The sequence below is a fragment of the Pectinophora gossypiella genome, chromosome 3 (genome assembly GCF_024362695.1).
Source record: "Pectinophora gossypiella chromosome 3, ilPecGoss1.1, whole genome shotgun sequence".
NCBI lineage: Eukaryota > Metazoa > Arthropoda > Insecta > Lepidoptera > Gelechiidae > Pectinophora > Pectinophora gossypiella.
The window spans coordinates 8350740-8374186 of record NC_065406.1 but is presented as its reverse complement, the minus strand read 5'-3'; the positions used below and the strand labels follow the sequence as shown (position 1 = coordinate 8374186).

Here is a 23447-nt window from a genome sequence, read left to right as displayed (position 1 = left end):
TTCATTCTTAAAGGTTCAATGTATTTTACATGTATATTAAAATAAAAGACAAAATATTTTTTGAATTTTAATGGGCTAAGTTGTTTTCAAATAAAAAGTCATCAAATATATAATTTTCAATATGCACAGTTACACTTTTATACATGTAAAAAATATAGTACACAATAACAAATAAATAATAAATAGTACCAATTTAAGGATTTATCCATTAATAAAATTGTTGTTTGGTGTGATAATATGATACAAAGTGACTTGACTAAATGCCAATTTGTATTTAAAAAGATTGAATAATAATTTACAGTATGTAATAATTGTATTTTGTTTATTTTTAATTTGTCAATAATTTTATAATTTGTCAAAATGGCAATGTCCTTTGTAATCATTTTGTAAACAAAATTGTATCCAAATAATTATCTGACTTCACCACCTAGCTTAACATTATAAACAATATAATATGGCATATATGAATCAATAGTTTTGATTTGAATTACATTTTCTTTTAGAAATTAACCAACTGCAACATATAATGTAATAAAACCTAAGCAATATTAACTAACTTACGAATAATCGTCAATATCAAAACATTTTATCCTAAAGGTTATTGCTTAATATTAATATAAGTTCCTTAGTAGCTTGTATTGAAATTACAATCTTCAGTACAAAAATGCCACATTTAGTAAAGGGTCCTCAAATACTCGAATGTATAAATGATTTGTGGATTGTCTTTTGAGCACATAATAATCTGTCACTATCACAAGTCTTTGAATTTCAAATGGCCAAAGCACATGTAGCATGTATGTAATAATGACTAAACTAGTGGCATATGCAGTAAGGACCGAGGGTCTGGTGTGTCGCTTACATCACAGATCGGGGGCGCTCGACGCTCGCGCCATGCCACTACCAGTTGGCCATGCCCGGTTTGTTGAGCGTCATGAAGTATATCTGACAAGAGGAACCGCCTTTGGCCGAAGAAAAGAATACTTTGTCGTTGCGCTCACATAAGAACTTGAGTCGTTGTGCTTTCTTGTGCATAAATACGCCGTCAAGGTGTCCACTCTCTACTGAACGAATCTCAATTGCTTTATTGCCCCATCCCATAATTTGTCCTGTACCAATATAGGCGACAGACGTCGGCATTTCGCCCCACTGGAAAGATAATTTGTTTGGTATAAAATCTAGTAGACTCAAAATCAAATCCATCAAAAAATAAGAGTTTAGTTTATACAGGGTGTATTTACGTACCTGAAGGACTATATTTTTGCTGACGCGTCCATAGGTATTAACGTATACTCCTTCATTATCGTAACACAACAGTAACTGTACGCCATTCGAATTAGGAAGAGGTACAATACAGTGTGGTATAATAGCGCCCTGTGTCTGAAACAAAGTTTTTAAACTATAATCTAACTTCCAGTGTATCTCACTCATTTTCAAATTTGTGATCGTTTGTAAAAAGAAGTGTCCTGGAACACGGAACGGCGTTAGCAACCAGGTATATTTTCTTTAACAAATGAAATCCTTTAATAAAACAAAAAAACAATCCATTCCAATAATGGAATGTATGAAAGGAGTTTGCATATGAAAGTCAGGATATGAAAGACTGCTACAAAAGATGAAGTGAAAGATAAATTATTAAATACTTGTCCAGGAATAAAAGCCAGTCTAAGAAAAGAAATCAATATCAGACAATGTTTGACCACATATATTGCTTCATACCTCACCAATAGAAATTATTTTTGTAAAAAGTATTTAATTTGACTAGATTTTGTATATCCCTTGACCCTAACATTTAGAACATTAGTTCCTAACATTCCATTATGTTAACAGTAATTATTGAACAGATTTTTGAAGCCAAATAATTCGCTACTGAATATAAGGGCCATATATGCATTACTCACATGCTTTGGGATATAGATATCGTAGACTGTAGCATTGTCCAGATCCACAGCATGGAAGCCATCAGCTGAGCCATAGATCACTTTCAGTCTTATGCCTTCTTCGATAGTAAGATCTACTAGTAGAGGCCTGTAGAGAAAGGAAATATTGAATTTATGAAAATACTTATCGAGTTTATGGCGATTTTAATGGAGACATTGCAAATTGTTGAGTTCTTTGGAATACAATCTTTATCGTAAAGTATCAACTGTTATAAACATGCTTCTAAACTCACCTATGTTGTAGCTCGCCAAAGCTCTTGAAGGCCATGAATTTGTGATATGGTTTAGGCGCCCATGCGTAAATTTCAATGGAGTCTTTTAGGGCAATTACAAGGAACTTAATGCGTTCGTATTTAACAATACGGAAGTGGACTGCTCCTTGCAATTCACCCACATTGATCCAGCCATTCCTCCTCTCGACTTGCTGCAAACAAAATAAAATTAAGACTACAGTGTAGAAAGACGTACTGTGCTAATCTGAGCTGTAATTGTATTTTATATGTGTAAGTATCGAAAAGTTTGTAAGAGCTGTATGTGTCGGTGAATGTGATGGGGAGTTATTATTATGTTATCGTATTTATCATCGACCATTATAAAAGATATATACTTACGTCACTCAGTCCATCAGTGCGCAAGATCTTTGACTTCAACCAGCTAAGGTAGTACACGCGTACGCGATTCTTCTTCCCCGATACTGTCACTAGAATGTTTTGTCCTTCTAACACTTCCATCTGTTGGAAGCGGCGTCGTGAGATCAACTGATATACTTTGCCTTGACCCGAACGGTCAAGCAGCATCAAACCGTTCTCTGTGCCAATCAGAAGATTTACTCCTGAAAATAAAACATTTGAGTTATTGTACGTATGAACGTGATTGGAATATTCCAAGAAATAGATAGTGGTGCTAAACTGACCCCATAACGCGGCACAAAGAATCTCTGAATTGAATCTCTTCTTGTATTTGCGTATCTCTGGCGTGTCGGAAGACAGGTCGTGTCCGGTGGGCGTAACGTTGACGTTGACGTGGCTCTCGCGGCGCGACGAGTTGCCGCCGGAGCCGCCCGTGCCGCTGCCGGTGGAGCCCGCGCCAAAGCCGAACGTGAGGAACGAGCGCTGCTTCTGTTGTAACGGAAGGAATTGGTTTTGGGAGCCCACAGACGAGTTGGAAGGGGAGTGTTGTAGGGAGTGCGGGGTGTGCGACACGTGAGGCGCGTGCGGCGCGGCCGCCACGAACGACTTGGACGGCGTGGACTGCGCCGACGACGGCGCATGGTGGTGCGGCAGCGGGGTGCCGCCCGACACGGCTTGCCTGTACTGTAATAGAAATGCAGTATATTACTCACACTGAAATACTTATCATTTGTAATATGTGTAATACAAGATTTCGACTACAAAGAAAAAAATACATATATAGTTGCTTTTATTTATCATAACGGAAAAGGTCTAAACATTAAAAGGTTTTCACTAATCTAAATTTGACTTGGCATTTTATACATAGAATGTTAGTTTTCTCCATTTCCCAAAGATTAGTTCTGATTTCAGTCGCTGGAAAATTATTAGCTGTAAGTAATTGTTATCTACATTTCCTTGTCATCATTACTGTGAGGTAATGGTAATGATGATGATAACAGGCAATGAATAAGTACGAGTTGTGCATTCAGTTGAATGATTTGTGTATACATTCCCATGATTTGGATGCTATGACTTGTTAATTGTTCTCAATGACTGTACGATCCAGAATTATAATGTTTTTACCTTTTATACGTAAGAATATTTTTCAAGCTGTTTGTACAAATAGTACCTGTCTATTTTTTTTAATAAAGTAGTACTAAAGTAAAATAATTTGTTCGAAGAATGTTAAATTCCACTTGCCCCTTGTAAGATCTATCAGGCAATTGAGGAGTCCTGTTGTTATATTACAGCATTGCCAAGTCGCAGCTCGGTGTCTACCGAAGTATATCACAAGACCCCGTTTGTTACGGTTATTAAGCTACCAAATAATTCAAACTACCTAAAAGCTCGGGTAAAGTATGTATCCGCACTGACGACCCAACAAAAGTTCGTATAGATGAAAGCAGGGCTAGAAATGCATACAGAAGTGAGATATACTTTTGATTTGTAACATACAACAATCTATGAGTCTTACAAGCGATTCTTCTTGCATCAGCCAGTGTATACTTACGCAGTGCTAACTGCTGCCTGCAAACCGCCCCGGGTGACGCCTCCAGGGTGTTTGCATGATCGACAACCAGTATCACATTAATACATTTAACAAAGCTGTTCACCACACGTGATAGCAGGGATTCCCGACATTTCACTCAATTAGGGGTTAACTAACGAAAATGTTATATATGATTCCGTTGTTTTCTTTGTAATTAATGTAGGTAAATTAGAACAAAAATACTATATGTGGGGCTATTTCATTAATTGATTATCATTACATAATAGTATACACATATACATCTTAATACACAATGATAGTTCATTGTCTATCAACGGAATCATATCATTGTCTTTCGATTTAACTAAATTGATTTGAATCCCTGTTATACCAATGTTCGCGTTAAAATGAACAAGTAAACATGGATTGTGAACTTAGGGTAAGTATTAATTAAATTCCCCATTGAATTATTAATTTAAGCAATCAGTGTAGATGTCTTCAATGTACTGTTGATCGAATGATATCTCCCGTGAAAATAGATGAATAAGTGTGGTATTATTATTGTAACTGGAAACCACAGTTGTAAATGGTACGAAGTGTCAAGCGGACATTGCTACCCATGAGGAGGGAACTGAAAGCTACTAGCCAGATTATGATAGATTGGTAAAATTTTAAATAATTGTGGATCAGTGATTGTTCCTGGCTTCTTGAGTGGCTGGGTGTGATTGGTGGATATAGTGCGTGGTGGAGTCTTACCTCCTCGCTGGTGGATTTGTCGTGTCGCGGCGGTGTGGTGGGCTGCCCCGCCTGACTCAGCAGGTCCGGGAGCACGGAGCTGGTCCGCGACCCGCTGCCCTCGTTGCCGCTCGAACGACCCTGCACACCCACACTGTTACACACACCTCTCCAAATAACATTACTTGCAAATATCTACTTATCAAGAATCCTGCAATTGTACAAAAAACAATAACACACCGGTCTTAACACACTAAAACATTGTCAACAGTAGTAGTTTCAGCGGTATTAATAGATCAACAGCAGCGCAGTCGACAAACACAAACACGGCAGCCAAGACATGCAGTAAAACACATTCACGAATGATGTAATTTCCTTTTCTATCTCTGTGATGTCGTTAGGCGTTCATTCCCAAACTTGTTAATTGTCCGAGGTGTCCATGGCACGAGATCCTAAACTCTTTATGTTTGGCAGGAAGACGGTAATCGCACACAGGCGTGTTCAATACTTCTGGAACGGGTTAGTCGTTAACCAGTTGTAAATAGCAAGATATGTTAGATGTTATAGCGATGTGAAACCATTCTATGTTCTAATGAAAAGTTCCTCTCAATTTGTGCAAGAAATCAAGAAGCAACTAATTTCACTATGTACACAGTTCTGAAAGAAGTAGGTACAATAACAAATCGATAAATATTTTACGCCAAATTGTAAGACGTGTGAGCAAAAGTAAAATCAGAATATTTAATTATTATTATTGGGATAAGCCGGGTAATAAGGTAATTGTCTATAGAATGAATAAAGAATACCAAACCCACACATGTTATTCGACGAAAACCAACAGCTACACATCCAAATCCTCAATGTTAGTCAAGCTGTTAAAATCGAACCCTCATACCAATTGTGAGTATGTAAATATTAACAAACTATCCTAAGCGCAATTACCTGATCCTGAGCGAGTACCGCTTCCTGCCCACAGTTCGCTACGAGCTCTGCGTGCCGATTATAATTGGAATTTCTTCGAAATACTATATCAGATTCAGTCTTTTCTCTACGAGGTTTGACAATGTTGGCGTCGGTTGTGGCGGAGGTGGGGGGAGAGGCGGGCGTATCGTGCGTGAGGTCGGGCGAGCCCTGCTTCTCGAAGGAGGCACTGCTCGTGAAGCAGACGCTGGCGGCCGGCGAGTCGCTGTTCACGCTGCTCTGCCGGCTCGGCCCGTTGCTCTCGCTCTCCTGCCTGATCAGCGCTGCCACGCTCTTCAGGGCGTCTATAGGGTTGTTCACTGGGGTTTTCTTTTCTGCCATTTTTTTATCAGTCTTCTTTATTTCTCCCTGTGCCGACATCTTGAGGCTGTCATTCATTTTTATAAAATCTGTCAATATAGGTTCCCCTGATGCCGGCGGTTTGATCACTTGCTTACGAGAGTTGTTGAATATGCCACTGGATCGTAACTGTTTACTCGCTCCTGCCGGGCTTTCGTGCTTCGGAAAGTATATGGCGGAGTGTCTAGTACTCGACAACGGGAAGAGGTCGGAATTCTCCCTTCTAAAGCCTCTAAAGAAGCGATTCGGAGAACTGGACTCTGAGTCTTGTTCCTTTTTAAACTTCAGTATGTCGGAAAGTTTATCTTGCGTTGATTTTTCACTGGGCTTTTGGAACAGCTGTTTGTGGCGCGACGGAGGAGTAGCGATGGCTTTGTACTTGGCCCACGCATCTTCCATTTCTATCCTCGACTGACGTTGCAGTTGCGCTCGTTTCAGTTCCACCTCTTTACTGGGGTCTGCTTTTTCTTCCTGACCAGCGCCCGCGGCGCTCTTTGATGGGAAAAATCTTGCAAAGTCCCAGTCCTTCAGAAGCACGGCTTCGTCAACATCCGACTGCCTTTTATCCTTTTCCACGTTATCTTTCTGTTGTTTTTAACATGTCCAATACAAAAAATACATAAATAATAAGAATAAAAAAAAATGTTAGGTCATACATACATTTATCACAACATGAAATAAAAGCTAATCTTGCTCACTGATCTTACTTTGGCGTGGAAAATGTTTGGTATGATATGCAAAGATAAATGAATCAGAGATTGATAGAAAGACGCGGCACAACGCTTCAAGTCTTACTCTTCTATGACAAATATCGAGGAGCATAAAGAAAATCCAAGATGATTTGTCTTAACTGAGCGCAAAGTTAATGCTAAAAATTAACACAGAGATAGGATAACAGTTGTCTTGGGGCCGAGTCTGGGTTTATAGCTTGGTGTACTTCGGTCACTACTGTTGGTCCTGGTTATAGCTGCGGAAAGCGTAAAGTGCGAAGGATTTTCTCGACGTATCCCGAAGTCAAGCCATTCCACACTGTATAAGTAATATGTTCTGTCTTAAGAAAACAGAATCAAGTATAAGCGAAAGAGAGCATAACTTATTCTTCCTCTGTCTTGCACTCATGAGTAGCCTCTTCTTCATACTCATGTCTATCTGGGCCAAAGAAGTGAAAATTTTTATTGTTTGGCTTGCGCAACAGCGCAAGCTCGAGAACGAAAGAGTCCTCTCTCGGATAGTGATGCTCTCTCTCGGTTAAACTATACATATATCTGTTATTTCTTGTGTGTTAACTAAGTGTATAATGTGGTGAGCCTTACCCGCTTCATGACGAGCGTGCGGTCGGGGTGCGCGTCGTCGTCGTCGGGCGTGGGCGGCAGCGGGCGCGTGGGGGCGCCGCCGCCGCCCGCGCCGTCCTCGCTCACGGCGCTCAGCCCCGGCCTGTAGCAGAACTCGGGACTGACAAGCCGAAACCAAACCAAACAACCAAAACGGGGAGCCAAACAAAAAATAAATGGGGAAGTGCAAATAATAATGAAAAATAAAAAAGAAGGTTCAGTTAATGTGTCATGAATAACGCTGGTTGCAGATCAAGAGCTAAGCTAAAATGGTTCAGTTTAACTCGCATAGCTGACGCAGTTTTCCATAGTTGTGTGCGCACTGCAAACTACGCTGACAACTAGAAAAACTGTGTCAGCTATGCAACCTAAGCTAAACTAACTTAGCTAAGTTCTTGGTCTGCAACTTCCTTAAAGTGGTGTGGTTGAATGAAGTTGAATGTCATTTTGCACAACTTTCCGTGCAGCACCTGCAGTAGCGCAGGCTCAAAAGCTTTCGCGTGTCGTTTCGGCCAATACACAGCGAATGTCACTCCGTAGATAAACGGACGACTACTGGTCAAATGCCCTCGGGAATTGATAACTTCTCGATTAAGATAGACTACTTGAAGATAATGTATTTAGTATACTCCATTTAACCAAACTGGACAATGGAATATGTAGATCCATAATTATAAAATATAAATCGTCATTGCTTTTTTGATAACTCTTTAGAAACATGACAGTGGTGTGATGTCGTATAAGAGGCTTCGATGAGTAATTACGAGGTTGATGGAAACATATTTTAATGACCATGGTATAATAATTCATGCAGATGTTTTAAACTACTGATATTGTATAATTTCGTAAGCTTGCTTCATCTTAGACCACACCTTCATTTACGATTAAAAAAAGGTCAATGACCTCTGATCTTCCTTTATTCTTTTCCTTGGCAAATAAACTTTCCCGTCGCCGAAAAAGGAGTGTATTGTTTTATTCCGACGCTAATAACGTACTTATTTTGTAAGAATTTACAAACTTTACAAGTGAAATGACTTACAGTGGTTTGGGCGGGTCGGAGGCGAGCAGAGTGCCGTCGTTGCGCACGCGGCCGCCGCTCTCCTCGGCGTCGGAGTCACTGTCCGAGTCGTCAAACGGCGGCTCGGGCGGGTTGCGCTCCACCGGCGGACCTGCCAAACCATTCACACACACTCATACATACAATCTATAATTTTACAAAAGTGCATACATTCAATCACTTTTGAAACAATACCAGTTGTTATGAATCAGCATAATCTCTTGCAGTTTTGAGAGACCCAACATTTTACTTCACAATAAGCTACGATATTGAACTAAATAAATAAATGTCTATCTATATATTTTGCAGTTTACCTTGCCCATTAGTAGGCGCCCGTGGTGGTCGGTTAGGTGGTTCGTTGCCGGACACCACACCAAGCTCGTTCAGTTGCGCTGCTAACTTATCCAAGTCCTACGAAAAACTCCCATTTATTACTATTGTCGGTATAACCCATTAAATAATAAATAATTATTAGAGCACTATATTTGAAACTAAAAAGGAAATGTAGTATAATAATTTATTCTACGTGTATGTTTAGGTGCAAAATATAATAATCAAGCAAAAACAAACCTCTGGCCTTCGCGGTGGCAGTTGCGGCTGCAGGTTATACCGGGTGCGCAAACAAAGATAACAGCGTGACATGAAAATAAAAAGCAAATAAAATAACAGGAAAATCGAATCTAATAATAAATTATTTTTGGGAACACACCCCAAGTGAATGTCTTAGTACTATTCAAACATTACTAACATTAATATGAGTATACATATCAAAAAGATAATGACCATTTTCATTATAAAACTATACAAAATTTTATTGTGAATTGTATTCTGGATAGAGTGCCAATCTCAAAACACAATAAACATAAATATCATAATAAACTCGATTATATTTATAAAGTCGACTTATTCTTTCAAACAGCATTGTTCTTTGGCACATGAACTGAACCATTGTGGTTTTACTTTTCTATTATTTATATACCTAGTATTTATATTGGACTAGTACCATTATGCAGGTCAGTTAAGTCTAGAATACTGTGATGTAATGACATAAGACAGAGGACAGTAGTGAGACAGTACCATAGGTTTGAACATGTGGTGCGAGCCGCGCTGCGGGGGCTGCGGGCCGCTGGCTGGCGGCGTCCCGTTGTTGGAGCCAGAGCTGTTGGACGAGCCCGACGACTTGGGCGTCGGGGGCAGAGGCCTACGGAACACATGTTATAAAGTAGATAATCTTACGTTAAAATATAAACATTTTCGATAACTCGTTATTTTATTGATTTTAGTAAGATGATCCGTGCTTCGGAAGGCACGTTAAGCCGTTGGTCCCGGTTACTACTTACTGATGTAAGTATGTAGTCGATACATGAGTCGTGTCAGAGGCATTTGGCGGCTTAGTAATAACCCTGACACTAGGGTTGATGAAGTTGGTATTCCACCTCACAACCCACACTATAAGAAGATTTTATTGAATGTGTTTGAAAATGAAATATTAGTTGAAATTAATAGTTAGCACAAAATAAAATGGTATGAAAAAAATATATTTACCTATATCTATTAGGCTGTTGTGCCTGAGGATCCGGCACAACAATCAGTCTTTGCGGAATGTTAGGTCTCGCTGGCGGGCCCGGTTCTGTGGTAGCAACAACACAAGGGTTAATACAAACTGCAGGCAGGTCAACACTTCTCTCTAGTTAGATAGGGTATGTTACCTGGGATTTCCTCTCGCTCCTCACGTTTGCTGTTGCGCTTTGGCGGCGGCTGCGGCTGAGGCGCTTCGGGTGCGGCTCTAAGTTATTACAGAAAGTTACATTATTAGTCAAGTGTCCACAGTTAATTAGCATTACACTTCTCATTTATTGAGCAGTGTCCTCACCTGCCCTCCTGGATTTGCTGGAAGTTGCGGCGCAGCGTGTCGCCGCCCTGGTGTGGTGCATTGTGTACAATTGACGACGGCTCACCCGCCACGGCGTTCTCTTCTTCTTCCCCTTCCGACCCCGAATACTTGTAATCATCCCGGACTGAGTTGTCCTGCTTTCTCTTTTTACACCTGTCTATGTGATCCTTCAACTGTATTCTCACTTGCCTCTCTGTTGGTTGGTCCCTGTAAATAACATTGAAAGTAATAATCACAGTAACATTTGTTATTACTAATACAAATCAAGACCAAGGTTACCTTATGAAGGGGTGCTTTAGGAGCTGTTCAGTGTATGGCCGCTGATGGTAATCCTTGACAAGCACAGTCTCAATGAAACTGTGAAACTTCTTAGCCCACTTCTTTGACTTTAAGCGAGGTGGTGGGTTTCTGAAAACAACAATTAAGAGTTTGATTACAATTTATGAATTTTATTGAGTTTTAGTTTGTATTTTAATGGGTCTGAAAATTACCTTGGAATCAGAAACAAAGCTCTCATAGGATGAAGATCACATAGAGGTGGTTGACTCTCAGCCATCTCAAGGGCTGTGATACCAAGGGACCAAAGATCAGAGCGATTATCGTAAGTTGCATCAGGGTTCTCATCACAAGCAATAACTTCTGGCGCCATCCAGTATGGGGTACCAATGAAAGTATTTCTCCTCCCAATTGTTCTGTCAAGCTGTGCAGATACGCCAAAATCCACTGGAGACAAAAGACACAATGATTAGGTAGGTCCTAGGAGTAAACTACATTTCTCGACTTAGAACATACCCAATTTAACTTCAGCATTGTCTGTGAGCAGCACATTCTGCCCCTTGATGTCTCTGTGTATAACTTTGTTGGAGTGCAAGTAGCTGAGACCTCTCAAGATTTCCCTGCATATGTAAGATATCCACTCTTCCTTTAAAGACTGGCCTTTGGTGGACTTTACCAAATCTGTTACAGAACCTAAAAATCACAAGATCAATTACTATTTGGCTAAAATAAATGATTAAACTGTATGCAGAGACGAGCAATTACAATGGTGAATTCATTAGTTATCAGTCATTTGAATGCAATGTTTACTATTGATAGAATAAATGAGATAAACACATACCAGCACCACAGTACTCCATGACCAACCAGAGCTGATCATCTTTGCCTGGAGGACTCTTTTTTATGAAAGCACCATAGTATGTGGCAATGTTACGGTGGTTGGAGTACTTTTTCAGAACATTGATTTCAAGTTTTATCTCTTCCTCTTCGTCCTGTGTGACATCCATAACTTTGATGGCTGCAAGTTGCCCAGTTTTTGTGTGCCGACCCTAAAATATACACAGGAACTTGCAGATAACACAATAAAAGTAGGTAGGTAGTACTATAAAATAGATAGAAGTGTTTACAAAAGCAATAAAATAATGTTATTTTACATAAATACAACATCCCTATGACTTTATTAACTAGTACCTAATATGTTGTTTTTATAATCTGTGTAATATTGATTAATTACTGCTCATAAATGTTCATAACATTGCATGTAAATTGTAGGTGTATATCACATAAACCATCAAATTAGTGGGTCAGTCCTCTTTTGTAGCACAGGCAGATATCAATTAAGTTCATTGACATTTAGCCTGCTCTCTCCAATTGCTGTAATCTTAATGAGGCTGATGTAGGTACAATCAAGATTACTATTAAAAGACCCTAATGGACCTGCACTATGAATGAATAAGAGTAAACTTCAACTGACAAGGAAATTGATATAGAAATAATACACTGATATTATATTTTTATGTCACATAATAAAAAAGATAAAATAAAATAGCAAGTTGATGTGTCAATTGGGAGCAATTAAGAAAATTATTTTTATGTATGTATGACAGTTTCAAATTTCGAAATAGTTGACAGTGGTGCTAATTCCTGTAAATACCATATAATTTTATTTTAAGTTATATCTGTCATTTTCTTATCCGTCGAAAAGAAAAGGGACGGGTAATCGACAAGCATAAAATTTATGGAACACACGTCAATTTTAAGCACAAATCTAAACCAACCGTCTAAAAATTTAACATCCGTCAATAACCCGACACAGTTAAGTAGACAGCACGTCAAACGGATTGCATACCAGCGACATACCTTTTGATTCGCCCGGGTTATTCATTCATTTACTCATTCTTCCTAAAATTAAGAGCTGTGAATCATCTGTCCCTTTCCTCTTCGACGGATAAGAAAATGACGGATATAACTTAAAATAAAATTAGGCGGTGTCTGCAGGAATCGGGGCCATTGTCAACTTTTAACTCTTCCTTATGTGTCACTGGTTCTCAGAAATAAACAAAATAAAGAAGCTGTAAAGTAATTTGTAAGTAATTATTATCGTACCTTGTATACTTGGCCATAGGTGCCATTTCCCACTACCTCTATCAGTTCAAATATGCCAGCGGGGTCCTGAAATGAAGAGCATAATGCAATAACAGAGATAAGACCAATAAATTTCTTCTTGCTTTGGACCTTTTACTATGATTCACGCCCTGTGACGGACAGATCATTGCCCTATCTACTGGGCGTTCGTCTCGCCTACGTGGGAACTCCCTAACTTTTAGTGCGTGCCACAACGTATTGCTAAAAATAGTTAAGATTATAAGTTTACCTTTAGTGCACTGAGGTCAATGTCGTCTAATGAACAATTCACAGACGGGGCCAGTTGATGCGCCATTTTGAGTATATTGTCACACACGAAGACAAAGCACGAGAACCTCACATCAAAGCGAAAAACTTAGGTAAACTTTGTTTTGTGACATTAGCGGATAGATTACACAATTTCTAGTTTTAAATTTTTATATAATTTCTAATAAACATTGTTTACAATTATTATAAAGTAAATTACAAATACACAACTCTGCCGTCGCACACACCCGGCAGGGATACCGGGGTATGAAACTAAATTCTACTAAATGTTCTGAATCATGGATGGTTTAGTAGATTTAAGTTTAAATAAAAAATGACTTATGTGCATATTTAGTTAATTTACTAGATGATCATCTATTCTCAAAAAAATTAGAAATATAGCTTTATACTGCGTGTCACTAGAATATATTTATTTATACAAAAGTAGCTATATTCCATTATAAATTGGCTACGATTTAAAACTACCAAACAATTATGGAGGGTTATTTTGGCAATAATATCTAATATACTTTCGTTGTCCACCTAATTCCAAAATCTAAAATAAAATTAGTTTTATTTGTTATTACGTTTATTTTATTTTTATAATAACAAGCAGATTAATTTATTGCACGAAGATAAGATAAGCCTATCGAAAATTTATCTTTAAACAATGATAGTTCAATACGAGTAGTAATAGATGGCAGCACCTGGTCCGTAGACGTAGACAAGATTTAAAAATCCGTCCATTGTTTTGGTAAAGAGCAATAGCAAAAATATTCCTGTGAAGTCTTTCACTAGAATAAAATATCTTCTACCGTGATGTCCGAGAAGCGTTACTGTCCGGGGCGCGGTATTGTGTGGGTATTGGCCACTAATTGTTGATGTGCTTTTGTCGTTTTAATGGAAGTTCATGATGCCGCGTCGTTGTACGACGCGACGTCGTATCGTGTTAATGTATGGGAGCCCTTAGAAATTCTTCAATTTCTTGACAGTACACCTAAGCACAAATACACAGTGCTACTATAGAGTCACAAACAACTTTTTGTCTCACTTTTCAATATTATGGACTGTCGTCTCGGGTCAGTCTCTGCTAAAAAAATAAGAATGGAAGAGATCACACCAAAGTTATATCATGCGCTCTCTTACCATATCCGGTGTAACCACGTTATCTACGTAAGTATATTGTGTGATTCCTTTGCAGCGTTGCTGCAACAACGGTCCACATTTTCGAAATAGCGCATATTTAAGAGTTTTTCACGGTTACTTTAGCGACGTGCAAGAAAATACGTAAAAGACGGAAAGAGAAATGAGCACCTGATTTTAGTTGTTTTTTTTCTCCGGCTTCATGCGACTTTGCCAAAAATGTAGAGGGCAAAAACTTAGGAAACTTTTATGGAAAATGTAATTTGGATAGGTACGAAATTCTGAAATAAAAGATTATAAGGATTATCAATAAATATACTTACGTACACATATCAATAGGTATAAAATAGACAAAACATACATTAAACTTAATAATATAATTTCCATGAATAAATGTAATTAATTTATTGTATGATATCGTAGTTTAAGCTAGCCAGTATTAGAAAACATTAATTTTATAGGTAAAGACCTACATAACGGTATTACAGTGAACACTCGAAAGATAGCTAGCTTCTAACTATAGCTATCGGAAGATAATTTCTACTTCTTTGTCAACTGGTTACTTGTGGATCTGCCTACCCCATGAGCAATTACGGGGATGAGTTAATGTGTATGTATTCCTCTTGCTCGAAAGGTGATCGGATTACCCGAAATCTTGTGCTTTCGTTTGGTTTGTAAGGTTGATAACCGACCTCATCAAGCCTCACAATCGGATAATCAAATGATTTCAATCTGCAATCATATCCCTAGCATTATCCCGTTTTTCACAGGGTCCGCGTACCTAACGTGAAGATTTGACAGGCCCGGTTTTTTACAGAAGCGACTGCCTGTCTGACGTTCCAACCCGCGAAGGGAAACCAGCCCAATATAAGTTAGGTCACATACCTCCGAAAATGCATTTCTCGGGAAAGTGCGTTTCCTCACGATCCAAACATGAATTCGAAACAAATTCGACGATCATTGGTTTAAAGTGAGAGGCAAGCGTTCTACCAATTCAATCTGCAATGTCCTTACCAAATCGGAGTCTCGAATTTTTTTTTGTTCTAACCATGCCCCCAAGGTTGGGAGCTCCTAGCTAGGTGATTATTTTACTGTAGATACTTATTTTTAAAATAATCCTAATCTCAATGCACGCCTAAACATCAAAATCCCGCTTAGATTTGGATACTTCTGCACCATAAGAGGGGCTGCGCGTTCTCTTGTTAATAATTTGTGGCTGCCTACCCCGATAGGAATACGGATGTGAATGATGTGTGTTAATGTATTATTCAATTATTTTGTTTGATGATATAACTGTCTGTATTGAAGAAACAAACGCCTTAATTTAGTTTTATTATGGTATTCAGAAAAAAAAGTCATCGAAACTAATCGAGAAGCTCACATGTAACCAGTTGTAGTATTTTCTAACTTGAGGCAAATGTCTTTTCCATCATTTTTTTTGCCGTGACTTGTAGATTTGCCGCAAATCTCATTATTTGGCCTGAGGGTTCCCTGTTGGGCACGAACCTCGGCTCAGGGCGTCGGTCGTCTGAGAGAATAATATTTGAAAGAATGAATCGACCCTAGCGGGTCGACAGCGATAAGCGCTGAATGAGGGAAATCTTCAACCACGCCGGCGGGGTCGGTATCGGGGTTTTGAAGTGTTTGTTGTCGCGAGCTGATGGGCCGCCTCTATGACTAGAGTAATCGGGCCGTCGGGATCGTATATTACGTCATTCGGGCGCCGATACTTTTCAGTACCGTCTTTAAGCGGGATGTATTCGGAAGCCGAGAGTACCAATTTTTTTCCAAAATTGTAGGCGAATCACTTGGCACCGTCCGGTCTATCACATCTAGTATCCTAGGACAAAATAACATCAGAGGGTCTAAGAAGGCCACATTGTAGCAATTCATAAAAAAAGCAATACTGCAAATTGACATTTGCGCAAACAAAAGTAGGTACCCCCAACAAATGTCAAATAGCAATATTGTTCTTTTAGATGTATTTGCTTCGTTGTAGTCTTTTTAGACCGCCAGGGGCCTGTTTAATAAAACTTACAATTGTAAATTACAATGACAATTTGATGTACATTGCGGAGTTTGTGATCACAAATATTTTGCAGTTTCATATTAGCTACGTAATGAACATCAAATTGTCGTAGTAATTTACAATTGTAAGTTTTATTAAAGAGGCCCCAGGAGTTCGAGTGTCTGCGAGTTGTTTGGTTGATTACTTGTGGCTCTAGTCACTACTATAAGTATACAGTCGTGATTTGTGTTTGTGAATATATATTATATAATAGAGATATCTGGACTGGAATTTCACGCCCATGTTTCCTATTGGCGCCGGCAGAACCGCAAGCACATGGCAACCTGCAGATACTGTGATATGTATATACTTTTCTATATTGGTAATTACATATATTCGTATTGTCAGAATGGCTTCTTGTAAAGTGTTTCAGCTCCACTTATGGTGATTTGTCGAAGTTCAGAGCACGTTTATTCTAGTTCCGCGCCCCGCCATAAAATAGACATCAACGCGCTCAGCGCGCCGCTTGCACGCAACATGTTAATACATAAAAATGGACATTAAACATAATAAAACAGCTGTATGGACATTTATATTATACAAATAAATTATAATCAACATATGTTAGTAAACTTGTGCTATTAGTCTACTGCAGTAATCAGATTAAACGATAGTTATAACATGTTATAAGTACTTTTGAGCTCTTTGTCTTCCACTCCCACAGAAACGCTTGTTCTACATTTGCAAATTATCGTCAAATCACAACCAATATCTGAGTGAAGATACTCGGTCAGAGCGACCGGTTGCCGGTCCAGTCTCCGACGTATGTTGCACAAGCCTTTAAAGTTATTGACTAGGTATTATAGAAGTAAAATATAGCCACGGTGCTACGTGCGGCGCGGCCGTGCATACCGAATCGTAAGATCAAAGCACGCAGTGTTCTGGTACTCTGGTACTTTAGACACCCACACGCCGCCACGTCTACCACACACACAGGCGCACTCACGCGCACACTCGCGCCCACACACACGCGCAGACCGTGGAGGCACACCAACGTAATAAAAGTATAATAAAAGTTACCAAGACACGAGCGCAGCGTACGGTACTATTTGTTTGGAGGGAGGTGGCACTCATACAAGCGAGAGAGAGGCTATGTGAGCGCGCCGCCAGTTTACCGTTGCGAGGCGCGCAGTGCGGCCGGACTCCCGCGCCGGCCTTCGCACTCCGCCACGAGGCACCCTCACCCCCAGGGTCGCACTGTACCACGGCTCTACGCTCACGAACTCACCACTATCTGTTCTCAAGAGACCAAGTGCTACTCGTGCTATTCACTGTGTTACACATTATTTTTGGTTCTTATTGGATCGCCTCCTCGGACGCGGTAAGTTTTATGACATGGAATTTCTTTATAGAAACTTTGTTTTGTTGGCTTTCTAGTTTAGTTTTGGAATTAATAACCTTATAAGTTGCATATTTTGCATGCACTAACATAGTTTAAGTGTAATTTAAGGCTTTAAGTTTAAGTCTAGGCTTCTGCCTACTAGAGAACTAGATTCTTCTACTAGTTACTATAATTTTTGTCTCTTATGCTAGATTACGAAATGTAACTGTGTGTAAGTGCTTAGTTATTTGTAGTACTTATCTACGAAAATAATCTTATAAGAAACAATAATAAGTATTACAGTCTCAGGGACATTTACGTAGAGTGGTTAATAATTGTAAGTTACGAGTACGTACGTACATATCATAAATAGAGTTAAAAATAGACACTTTTATCTCATTTAAATAATCAAACGTCATATATTGCAACAAGGAAGATTGGTTGCGCCTGCGCAGCGCGCGTTGAACTCTTTTGTAGGCGACACGTAGAGACTCCAGTACGAGTATAAAGATTTCAACGCGTTACGTTGCGTTGGATAGAGCTGTAAGTCGTGAAAACAGACAATTAAAAGTAACTCGGCTCATCGCATGTACAGTGCATCTAGTTTCTTATGTCCTGCAGCAATCATCGTATTTCTGAATATAAATGATACAAAAAAAACGATTTTAGGTATCTAATTTGTATTCGATAATTGGGTCGTGTACTAGGTTCAAGACAAATTATGAAATTCTTATTACTAAATAAAAACAGATCTAAAACTAATGAAAAACATTATCTTTTTTCTATATTTAATTTTAATCAAGAAAAAAGAAATAATATTATTTCGCCGATATTTTATCACGTTTTCCTATGACGTCACAGTGTGCTTTTTCAAACAAATTCCATAGTTATTGATATCTATAATCTATCTTTCTTCTAATCTATCTTCAGGACCCCGATACCGACCCCGCCGGCGTGGTCGACGATTTCCCTCATTCAGCGCTTATCGCTATCGACCCACTAGGGTCGATTAATTCTTTCAAATATTTTCCTCTCAGACGACGCCCTGAGCCGAGGTTCGCGCCCAACTGGGCACCCTCAGGCCTGTTGTCTTAAACGTTGTACCGGGTGAGAGCCTTCAGCGCTCCCCATTTGTCCGGCCAAGTAGTTAATGCCATCTGCGGCAAATCTACTTTAAGTAAAAAAAAAGATATCTATAAATGTATTTACAGACATATCAGCTGAGAAGTATCTTTTAACATTTATGCAATGAGTATATAATTTGTAAATACACTTCTCATCAAAAAAATCGAAACACCTTGCAAGTTTACGTTTTGTCAGGATTATCAGAAAAATGTGTACATTTAGGAATAAATGTTAAATGTCGTTTAATAGTGAGTAATATGAGCTTATCAAATCTTAATGTTAATGTTCTAAATTTAAATGAATTTTTCATAAGTTTCGTATTTTGTTAAATGAGTCATTTTTATTCCGTATGGAATATAAAGGAAATGGATAAAACAACACACGTAAATGAAAAAAAAAACCTAAAAAACGTTTATTTAATAACTTGTATTCCCTCCCCGAGCTCTAATTACTGCTTCCATACGGTTCTTCATCGATCGGATGAGAGTCACGATCACATGCTGTGGTATATTGTCCCATTCCTCTTGGATTGCATCTTGCAGCTGGCTAAGTGTTTCTGGGGCAGGATCTCTTGCTCGAATTCGTCTCTTTAATTCATCCCACAGATGTTCAATGGGATTCATGTCCGGGCTTCTTGCTGGCCATTCCATAATAGAGATATCGACTTCGTTAAGATAATCTCGTACGACGCCCGCGGTGTGAGCCCTAGCATTGTCGTGCATGAATATGAAGCCGTTGCCAATAAAATGTGCATAGGGCATCACATGAGGCTCGAGACACTCTTCGACGTACCGATGACAGTTTAGTGCAGGCAGACGTGGCCCAGACACGAAAGCAAGCTCTGTCTTACCGTCGGCGCTGATTCCTCCCCAAACCGTCCACGAACCGCCACCATAGCTGACCTTTTCTTCAATGCAGCATTGTGCATAGCGTTCTCCGTCTCTTCTGTAGACCTTGTTCCTTCCGTCGTTACCATACAGCATAATTTTACACTCATCAGAAAAGAGAACTTTGCTCCACTGTAGGTATGACCAATTTAGGTGCTCACGTGCAAAGTTAAGGCGCGCTCTTCGATGGTCTGCAGTTAATTTCGGCCCATTTGCTGGCTTATGCGGTACCAGTCCACGATCCTTCAACCTTCTTCTAATTGTAGAGTCACTTACAGCCACCCTTCGTACAACACGAAGCCGCTGCTGCAGTTGAAAAGCGTTAAGGCGTCGATTTCTTAAAGAAGTTGTTACAATAAATCGATCATCTCGCTCAGAAGTGACCCGATTCCTGCCAGATCCTGAACGGCGCGTGAACAAACCAGTCTCCCGATAACGTTTATAGACTCTATGAACAGATGACAGGCTTAGATGCAGTCTTGCAGCCACAACACGCTGACTAAGGCCAGAATCCAGCAATGCCACAACTTGGGCGGCTTCTGTGGGCGAAGTATCCATACGTTTTAGAAAAAAAACCTTTTTTCAGACGTCCCAAAGTCACAGTATTGAAATAAAAAACAAAAAGTTTAAGGATAGGCGCCAATTTTTAGTTTTTAAACGCTAAATGTACTCCAACCCTAAACACACATTTGTCTCAAAACAGTGATTCATTTCGTTTATAAGATAAACAAATGAAATTCTAATTTTGAATTTAGAATTTTCGCTTATTACTGTAATGGCCAAACTGCCAGCTATACATTTATGTATTTTTTTTCATCGTATGAATTCTTTTTTGTGTTAAATTCGGACAGAAACAATGAAAACGGAAGTGTTTCGATTTTTTTGATGAGAAGTGTATTTGGTTGTTCATTTGTTCTTAGGGTATATTGGTAACTAGTATCCTCTACTTTAGCGGAATAAATTATCGGTCACTCTTAAAGACTAAGAGTGGCTGCAAGTTGTCTTCTGTTGAGTTAAGGTTGTATCGTCCCTAATTAACACACACAAACACACACATAAACAGCCTATATACGTCCCACTGCTGAGCACAGGCCTCCCCTCAATCAACCGGGTATGGAGCATGCTCCACCACGCTGCTCAAGAATATATCATGCGTCAACTAAAAGCAGTGTATCTTGAAAGCTTTGAAAATAACTACCTATAATACACTTCTCATCAAAAAAATCGAAACACCTTGCAAGTTTACGTTTTGTCAGGATTATCAGAAAAATGTGTACATTTAGGAATAAATGTTAAATGTCGTTTAATAGTGAGTAATATGAGCTTATCAAATCTTAATGTTAATGTTCTAAATTTAAATGAATTTTTCATAGGTTTCGTATTTTGTTAAATGAGTCATTTTTATTCCGTATGGAGTATAAAGGAAATGGATAAAACAACACACGTAAATGAAAAAAAAAAGCTAAAAAACGTTTATTTAATAACTTGTATTCCCTCCCCGAGCTCTAATTACTGCTTCCATACGGTTCTTCATCGATCGGATGAGAGTCACGATCACATGCTGTGGTATATTGTCCCATTCCTCTTGGATTGCATCTTGCAGCTGGCTAAGTGTTTCTGGGGCAGGATCTCTTGCTCGAATTCGTCTCTTTAATTCATCCCACAGATGTTCAATGGGATTCATGTCCGGGCTTCTTGCTGGCCATTCCATAATAGAGATATCGAAGCTCTGTCTTACCGTCGGCGCTGATTCCTCCCCAAACCGTCCACGAACCGCCACCATAGCTGACCTTTTCTTCAATGCAGCATTGTGCATAGCGTTCTCCGTCTCTTCTGTAGACCTTGTTCCTTCCGTCGTTACCATACAGCATAATTTTACACTCATCAGAAAAGAGAACTTTGCTCCACTGTAGGTATGACCAATTTAGGTGCTCACGTGCAAAGTTAAGGCGCGCTCTTCGATGGTCTGCAATTAATTTCGGCCCATTTGCTGGCTTATGCGGTACCAGTCCACGATCCTTCAACCTTCTTCTAATTGTAGAGTCACTTACAGCCACCCTTCGTACAACACGAAGCCGCTGCTGCAGTTGAAAAGCGTTAAGGCGTCGATTTCTTAAAGAAGTTGTTACAATAAATCGATCATCTCGCTCAGAAGTGACCCAATTCCTGCCAGATCCTGAACGGCGCGTGAACAAACCAGTCTCCCGATAACGTTTATAGACTCTATGAACAGATGACAGGCTTAGATGCAGTCTTGCAGCCACAACACGCTGACTAAGGCCAGAATCAAGCAATGCCACAACTTGGGCGGCTTCTGTGGGCGAAGTATCCATACGTTTTAGAAAAAAAACCTTTTTTCAGACGTCCCAAAGTCACAGTATTGAAATAAAAAACAAAAAGTTTAAGGATAGGCGCCAATTTTTAGTTTTTAAACGCTAAATGTACTCCAACCCTAAACACACATTTGTCTCAAAACAGTGATTCATTTCGTTTATAAGATAAACAAATGAAATTCTAATTTTGAATTTAGAATTTTCGCTTATTACTGTAACGGCCAAACTGCCAGCTATACATTTATGTATTTTTTTTCATCGTATGAATTCTTTTTTGTGTTAAATTCGGACAGAAACAATGAAAACGGAAGTGTTTCGATTTTTTTGATGAGAAGTGTATTTAATTAACGTTATTATTCTAAAGCTCGATACTAGGTAATGACATTATGATTATCACATTTTACAGAAAAGAAAACAATTGGGGTAGTCAGAGGTACATCCATGGCGAGATGAACTAAGTATCCACGCGTCACCGAGCTTTCTGTTAGACCATCATATCATATTTTAATACCTCTAATGGACATATACTTTTGTCATCATCAACACACCCATGCAAGAAAATGTATCATAGTTAATGAAACACGAAATAGTACCAAAGTCATATATAAAGTAATATGTGGCGAAATTCGTAACTATACGTGTATATTATCTACACTTATGTATCTACGTACACTTCCACCCCTATATTGAACACCATCATCCTGTTCATTTACTTCTACGCTGTACTATCAGCAACTTCCATGCTGAACTGGCAATGAATAAAATACTTAGAACGCGTTCAGTTGCTTGCCCTCACGGGCATGCTAGGGGCATCAATTTGACTGTTTCAGCACTCCCAGCATGATAAACTATTTGTGGGGCAATACGCTAGTCACTTGTTACCATAGAATCAACATGTCAACCGCGCCGCGTGCACCTACTAGTCAAGGATATAAGTCGCACAGCGCGCGATGTGGTTGCCGTGCGGACCCAGCATAACAACATGTTTATCTAACTGATATTAATTGAGAATTTACAGCAAAAATGGCTGTATTCTGATCGCTTGTGGTTCGGGCCATGCAATTATTATTTTAATGAGTTTATGAATGACCTAAAAAGGCCGCATCGAAGCAATTCATCTAAAAAAACAATATTGCAATTTGACATTTGCGCATATAAAAGTAAGTGGGCATTAAACAAATGTCAAATAGCAATATTGCTATAAATGAATTGCTCGATGTGGCCATTTTAACCCCCCTGTATGTATCACCATAGACTGAACAGAAAACATGCAATGCCTACCTTTAGATAAGCACTATACACCAGATACAACCGCTGTAGGTATCACAAGACACGTCAAAAAAATCTATATCATCGTATTTATTTCAGACGATTTCTTTAACCTGAAAAAGTGAAAGTTTTATTATTATGTAGAAGAAGCTTTTTGTTTCCTATATCATAGTGCGTGTTTCGTAGAGTTAGTGAGATGG

General features: G+C 39.1%; 2 protein-coding genes across 7 annotated transcripts in view; one reads left to right on the top strand and one right to left on the bottom strand.

The window, feature by feature from the left end:
• Positions 1-54: 54 nt before the first annotated feature.
• LOC126381817 (serine/threonine-protein kinase mig-15) lies at positions 55-13359 on the bottom strand. 6 transcript variants are annotated; one of them, XM_050031308.1, is made up of 22 exons: positions 13085-13359; positions 12817-12882; positions 11552-11759; positions 11227-11403; positions 10926-11157; positions 10714-10842; positions 10414-10641; positions 10250-10326; positions 10086-10170; positions 9618-9741; positions 9111-9137; positions 8855-8951; positions 8523-8652; positions 7466-7586; positions 5775-6737; positions 4854-4973; positions 2851-3250; positions 2549-2769; positions 2171-2361; positions 1899-2025; positions 1243-1377; positions 55-1146 (listed from the first exon to the last, which is right to left on the bottom strand). In XM_050031308.1, the coding sequence occupies exons 1-22, from the start codon at positions 13148-13150 to the stop codon at positions 898-900; spliced, it is 4173 nt and encodes a 1390-aa protein (XP_049887265.1). In that variant the 5' UTR covers positions 13151-13359; the 3' UTR covers positions 55-897. The 6 variants fall into 6 exon arrangements, with proteins under 6 accessions (XP_049887265.1, XP_049887266.1, XP_049887267.1 ...); XM_050031309.1 differs by having other exon boundaries at positions 1243-1371; XM_050031310.1 differs by having other exon boundaries at positions 2851-3055.
• A 4049-nt stretch (positions 13360-17408) lies between these two features.
• LOC126381825 (zinc finger and BTB domain-containing protein 14) overlaps positions 17409-23447 on the top strand; it is a 54318-nt gene continuing 48279 nt past the window's right edge. The window contains exon 1 of the mRNA XM_050031324.1: positions 17409-17633. The gene's annotated coding sequence lies outside the window, so the exon portion shown is untranslated. The remainder of the gene's footprint in view (positions 17634-23447) is intronic.